A 6,683-nucleotide genomic window follows, 5' to 3' on the forward strand; every position below is an offset into this window, starting at 1 on the left:
GTTTTGGCCAGAAGAAGGGAGTTGACTTTGATGAAATTTTTCCCATGTTATAAAGATGTCTTTTATTCGTGTAGTTCTAGGCTTAGCCGCGAGTCTAGATTTACAGGTTGAGCAGATAGATGTCAATACTACTTTTCTTCATGGTGATTTAGATTATGAGATTTATATGGAGCAGTCTGAGGACTTCGTAGTTGAGCTTGCAGATAAGCATGCGTTTTGCAAAAAATTGGCAGGCATGAAGCCTGTCAATAGTTCCTCTACTTGAAGACACATTTGGACCCTTGGTTGGAGGAGGAGTTTGTTGGGTACATGCCCATGTTGTCCGACCAAAGTCCCAATGGCCTAATCCTATTTTCTTTTGGTTGCCATTCTTATTCGAAATTGGATTCGGTTTTTTATTCCTATTTAGAGTTGGTTTTGGCTTTAAGATAAAACACCACTCATTATCTATAAATAGGACAACCTTGAAGAATTGCTCTATGCTCATTGGTACAAGTCTTTGAAAGACTTAAGCACATATGAGTGGTTTTTTAGAGAGCTTTCATCAATAGAGAAGAGAGAAGAAAAGTATTCGTTTTGCTGCAGATTTTATTCCGACCAGCTAACTTCAAATTACGTTTTCCGAATTGTTAACCGTTAGATTAGGCTAACATTTTGACTGAGTGTTTGTAATATCTTTATCTTTGATTTGAATGGTGAAGATCTGGATTTGAGGCCTGTAGCATCTGATTTTGAGCCCCGAACAGCAGTTCCAGTTTTGTGACTTCTCCTCCTTCAATTGATGTGTTGTTGCTATTGTTGCTCCGTGTTTGGCAATTGTCATGTAGCCAATTTGGAGAACTTTTGTAACTCTCTTATTGTTATAATGGAGCTTTTTGGATCTCTGTGATCTCATGGTTTTTACCTTCGATTTGAAGGTTTTTCCACGTTGAAATTTGGTATTCTTTATCTTTTTTATTTTTGGGTTTGCCTCTTCCTCAACATAACAAATGGTATCAGAGTGAGGTTCAAGACAGGCTCATCTTGACAGGTTTAGTTCTAATCGCAATGTATTTGACGATAATCATGATTTTTGTTTGACAAATTTGACCGGAGTAGTACTCACGTTGAGATGCGATTATTGAAGATTATGAGAAGAAGGTGGATCAAGTTAATTTCGTCAGAAAATTTAGGCCAGGGGGAGAATTGTTAGGTATTGTCCTAATTTTCTTACCATATTTGGTTTTCCTATCTCTTGAAGGAAAAGGCAAAATGTTTACTATAATTGAGTTTTCCTTCCTGTAGAAGAAAATTATAAATTTCTCATATTTGGCTAGTCCCTTTTCTTGTAGGAAAAGGTTTGGACTTCTATAAATTGAAGATCTTTCCTTCTCATTCAGTAGCATCCACAATGTAGTCATATGGGGTTTGAGAGTCGTGTTTAGGGGGAGATTTTACGGGACAAGTGTTAGTGCGTCACTTATGTTTGCCTTTTCGTGAGATTGTTCTCTCGATATTTTGTACTTTATTTTTATATAATGGATTGCTCTTTTCCATATGTGGATATAGGTCAATTGACCGAACCACGTTAAATGTTTGTGTCTCTTTTGGTATAATTCTCTTTTGTTATCTGATTTATCGTCGTGCAAGTATTGCTTTACTAGGTTCCGTATTATACCTGATTTTTTCTTTCCTGACAGCTTTAACCAACTCCTTTTGACCGAATCAAATCTTTAACTCAGTGGTATATATTATCTTAATATTATCTTAAGCAAATAATCAAATCTTTCCTCCTTGTATGTTACTACTACAAGAAGACTAGTCCGTTGTTTTATCGGGTGAATAGTACTTATCTTCATTCAATGTTTACAACAAAAAGAATTCAACTTTTAGTATAAATTAAAGTATAAATACATCACTTAAATCATGAAGGTGATGAACGTCTCAACTCTCATGTGTGCATATAACAGAGGTTACTGTTCTGCTTTAAACACAGGAAAATGTAAGTATTTTTTTTCCTTTTATAGAGTAGCATATGCTGTTTAGCCTTGTAAATGTTTACATGTGAGTCGATATCCTAACACTTATAAATTATACTCCTTTCTCGTCACTTGAGTACCCCTAATACTTATAGAGTGACAGAATTCCAGGCAGTAGACAAATCAATTATGCTATACTCTTCCAAAGGGGTGGATTTCTGGACAGCGAATTTCTGCCCAAACCATGTTTAACCAAATGAAATAATCATGCAAATAGACAATCTTTATTGGACTTCTTCCTACCACATTTAAGAACCAGAAAAAAAGGGAAGGAGGTTAAAAATATTTGCTGGTATTAAGCTAATCTGCTTTCTTGAAGAGTTTTTGGATGCTATATGTCTTGGCACATACACCTATTAAGCAGAGGCGGATGCATTATGAGTTCAATTGAACCTAATATTTCTACACGGAGCATAAATATATATGTGAAAAACTAAATTTCTACAAATATTAAGTTCTGAAGATTCAGTGGTAAGAATAAATATAGAATTCGTCAAATTTAAATCCTGAGTCTACTCGTGACTAATTTGCCTCTCATTAATCTAATGCCTCATCCACTAGCTTTTATCATCTTCATCTGAAATTAAGCAGCACTCGCTGGCGCATTCAAATACTTGTGAAATAGTAGTGTTAGTTAACATGGTTGAGCAGCATAGTAAAAGGGCCATAAATAACACTTTATTTTATGTGTTTTTTTGTGCAATTTACTTTTGCAATAGAGGGCTTCTTTGGCTTGATGAGTCAATTCCAGAAACAATGTCCTCAATCTCAAGCATGGACTTGATCTCCTTGGCCTTTCCCCACAGCACAGAATAAAATCCAGCAGATATGATAACTGCTCCTATAACACTGCCCACCACATTGTAACAGATATTTACTTCATGAATTTATATATGTGCATTAAAAACTACTACTTCAAGCCTTTTAACCAATTATAGATGCATTAAACAAAGAGAGTTTAATTTTCTTTTTCTTTCTTGCTGACAAAAAAAAAAACATTAAACAAAGAGGGGGAAAGGGAGCCTTGGAGCAATGGTAAAGTTGTCTCCATGTGACTTATAGGTCTCGGGTTCGAGCCGTGGAATTAGCCACTGAGGCTTGCATCAGGGTAGGCTGCCTACATCACACTCCTCGAGGTGCGGCCCTTGCCCGTACCCTGTGTGAATGGAGGATACTTTGTGCACCGGGCTACCCCTTTTTTATTAAACAAAGAGAGTATTACAGGGAGCAGGATGACTGCAGCACCTCATTACATAAAGTCGTAGAAGTATTACTAGTAGCAGCAGCAGCAGCAGAAGCTATACCTAAACTAGTAGTGTCCGTTTGACGCTGGTCAGCCTAGTTTTTGTAATATAACTACAAGCAACTCAAAGCTAATTGATCAATCATGTATCAGCATGAGGAAAAGAATGACTTGAATATACAACAATAACAAACCCAGTGTAATCGCACATGTAGGGTCTGGGGAGGTTAGTGTGTACCCTGACCTTACCCCTACCTTGTGGAGGTAGAGAGGATGTTTCCGACGGACACTCAGCTCAAGAAACAGTGAAAATAAAGTAACAAATTGTAGCAAACAACAATATAATGGCTTGAATATATTATATATACCTTCCTAAATGGAGTGATTCGGCAAGGAATAGGATCCCCAAAATTGCTGCAATTACCATTCCCAAGGGCTTGAACATTGCTACATAAAGAGGACCTTTCTTGTCCAAGCACCATGTCAAAACATTGTAACGAAACACACTTCCAGAAACCGCCTACAGTTTAAGATAACAGATCAGATGTCTGTTAAAGAACAAGGTATAGAAGAGAACTGAAAATGAAGCATCAAATTTCTTACTGAGAAAACAATGGCTATCATCCCAATCCCAGGCTTCACCATCCATGCCTCTGGATTTCTTTCTAATACCAGAGTTAAAATTGCACACTGAATACTCCCAAAGCAGCAAGTGAAGAACACTATTGTCATTTGTTCAGGGTATTTCTTCACGGTATCTGTCTAAGAGAGTACAACATGAAATGAATTTGTAATAATGTCCTAATACTGAGTTATAAACCTACTTATAACTTAAACCAATATCAAATTAGCAGCCACAGTTTAATGTTAAAATGGTTGAGACGACGAGAGTCTACAATTAAATAATTTAGGCACTATGTGAAATTCTAGTAAGTGTAAAATGAATCGAGCCTACCAAAACTTTGCTCGAGACAAAATGATTTTTTATGACTTATGAGCTATGAATTGGAAACAGATTGAAGCATCCTCTACTATGACATGTTCTACAGGCAGTATAAAAAGGGGCACCCCGGTAAACTAAGCTCCTGCTATGTGCGGTATCGCGGTATCACGGTATCAGGGAAAAGGCCGGACCACTAGGGTCTATTGTGAGGCTGTTTCCACGATGTTCTACGGGCAGTATCATTAACTGAAATAAGTCCTACATACACGAAACACACTGCTAACTCTGAAAGATTGTGAAGATGGTTTTTAACTTGAAATTCATTCTCATTGTTGAATTACATGTAATATGTTTTACCTGAAGAACGTTCCATCCAGAAGACATGATGCAGGTGATGGTAATGAGAAGACCTCCCAGTAACCAGTTCGATTCTTGTGAAAATAAAGAGTGATGAGATGAATCTGAATGCAAATTAGATGATCCAAGTACTCTTGGGCCTTTGTACAGAGTCATGATAGATGCCCCTATAATTGCAACTATGGTGCCCAAAGATTTTGCTTGACTGCTGGCTTTTCTTATATCTAACTTCTCCATCCTGAAAATTGCAAAAAGACTGAAGAAATTCTGAACATGTGAACCACTAGACACAACTAAAATCTTGCAATCTTGCAAAGTACCACTTCTACTATTCAACTATTCAAGAAAAAAGCTCATGGTTCAAAAGCCCAGGCTATTCAGTGGCAGAAGCTAGTGATTTTGCAGCACTATGTCAAAAGATTTGTGTTTAAATAAGAAGATTACAACTTTTTGCATATGCCATGATAGAATAACTTGGGTACTGGAAACATCACCACCAAAGGACGTGGTGCACTGGATGGGGCTGCTCTTCCCTTAACTAGATGTCTCGGGTTCGAGCCCTAGTATGGAAAAATCTTTGGCAGGGACCACCTCCCCGAATGGGGTCCTACGCGGTGCGAATCCAGATATAGTCGTGCTCCAATGTAAGTACCGGACACCGAGTAAAGAGCAGCCCGGTGCACTAAGCTCCCGCTATGCGCGGGGTCCCGGGAAGGGCCGGACCACAAGGGTTTATCGTACACAGCCTTACCCTGCATTTTTGCAAGAGGCTATTTCCACAGCTCAAACCTGTGACCTCCTGGTCACATGGCAGCAACTTTACCAGTTACACCAAAGCGGACACCGGGTAAGAAACTCAAAAAAAAAGTACTGGAAACACCTAACTGCGGACTTTGACTCAGAGATAAAAGTGAGTTTACTGCACTAACAGTATAAAATATTTTTATACAGCCTGGTCATTTATAAAGTGATTACAGGTAAATTTCTATGACAAACATTACTTGGTAACCTAATAAAAATGGTATTTATCCTACTACAATATTTTAAGCTAACTGATAATATAAGAATCCATATACTGTATGAGCATGTTACTTAAATCTAACAAAAAGTAGAAGTTGGCTAAGCCCAATTTGGCAGTCCTATACCTGAAAATGATGGCAAGCAAAAATGTAAAACCAGGCAACAAATTCCCTAAAGCAGCTGCCAGAGTAGGAGAGCTGTATTTGATACCTGTATAGGCCAGGACCTGCAGCAAACATATTCTGCAATAGAATTTACAAGTAAAGTTCTGATTTTTTTAATCGAAAAGACCCCAAATTTGGTATCAATAAAACAGAGAAGAAATTTGTACAATACCCCAATAGACCAAGAAGGAAGAATCTCCACAGTATAGACAATGTAATAAGAGCCATATTGCTTCTGGAAAAAAAAAGATAGAAATTTGAGCTACTAAAAAGTAAGAAGTAATCACAAAAAAATGGCAGAAGAGTATTTGATTTTGACAAACCTGCACCTATGGAAGATTAAGAAAGGAAGAAGAAGAAAGGTACCAAGGGCATTATAGTAAACAACATAAACAAGATTACTCATTCCATCATTCATAGCTGCTTTTCCAAGTGTAATCATTCCCATTTCACAGCATTCCACCAACACCATTGCAACAAAAGGGAAAACATCCTTTGACCAAGATTGCATCTCCATTATAACCATTTCTCTTCTTTACACTCTATTCTATGATAAATAATGAAATCTTGTTCAGAATCTGATAAAAGACAGCTACTTTTCACTGATGAAAACCATGAGAATAGCTTTTCAAATGACTGGTATGTGTCAAGTGACTCAAAACACATGATTCCGTACTAAATTGACAATGTTTGTTTTGTTTTATGTGGGAAAAGGGTGATGTCATTAATCAAGTTGGCATTTGTTTGTCTATAGTATTGTCTTGTGTACTATAATAAGATCAGTTATTTTAATGACCTCTCCTTTTCAATATTAGCTAGAAAAGGATAAAGAAAGAGAAATTTGATTACAAAAGGCAAAGGAGGGCCAAGGTGGAGTTGCCAACTTCACTTGATTTTAGTGGTTAAGTCATTATAGCAGTTAATTTGGTTTCAAACAA

At 37.2% G+C, this 6,683-nt stretch overlaps 1 protein-coding gene across 2 annotated transcripts; it reads right to left on the reverse strand.

The window, feature by feature from the left end:
* Positions 1-2,440: 2,440 nt before the first annotated feature.
* Positions 2,441-6,414, reverse strand: LOC107793047 (WAT1-related protein At5g40240). 2 transcript variants are annotated; one of them, XM_016615327.2, is made up of 7 exons: positions 6,069-6,414; positions 5,918-5,980; positions 5,707-5,823; positions 4,562-4,817; positions 3,865-4,023; positions 3,630-3,781; positions 2,441-2,867 (listed from the first exon to the last, which is right to left on the reverse strand). In XM_016615327.2, the coding sequence occupies exons 1-7, from the start codon at positions 6,269-6,271 to the stop codon at positions 2,723-2,725; spliced, it is 1,095 nt and encodes a 364-aa protein (XP_016470813.1). In that variant the 5' UTR covers positions 6,272-6,414; the 3' UTR covers positions 2,441-2,722. The 2 variants fall into 2 exon arrangements, with proteins under 2 accessions (XP_016470813.1, XP_016470814.1); XM_016615328.2 differs by having other exon boundaries at positions 4,562-4,799; positions 6,069-6,403.
* Between the last annotated feature and the right edge of the window lie 269 nt (positions 6,415-6,683).

This window comes from Nicotiana tabacum, chromosome 3 (assembly GCF_000715075.1).
Source record: "Nicotiana tabacum cultivar K326 chromosome 3, ASM71507v2, whole genome shotgun sequence".
NCBI classification, from domain to species: domain Eukaryota; kingdom Viridiplantae; phylum Streptophyta; class Magnoliopsida; order Solanales; family Solanaceae; genus Nicotiana; species Nicotiana tabacum.

Bases quoted from the DNA above. Each gene is read 5' to 3' on its own strand.
- LOC107793047 (XM_016615327.2), bottom strand. From the start codon at position 6,271: ATGGTTATAATGGAGATGCAATCTTGGTCAAAGGATGTTTTCCCTTTT. The intron at 4,818-5,706 runs GTATAGGACTGC...GAATTTCTTCAG, and splicing joins TTGCTTGCCATCATTTTCAG to TCTTTTTGCAATTTTCAGGA. The intron at 4,024-4,561 runs GTAAAACATATT...GTACTCTCTTAG, and splicing joins CTGGATGGAACGTTCTTCAG to ACAGATACCGTGAAGAAATA.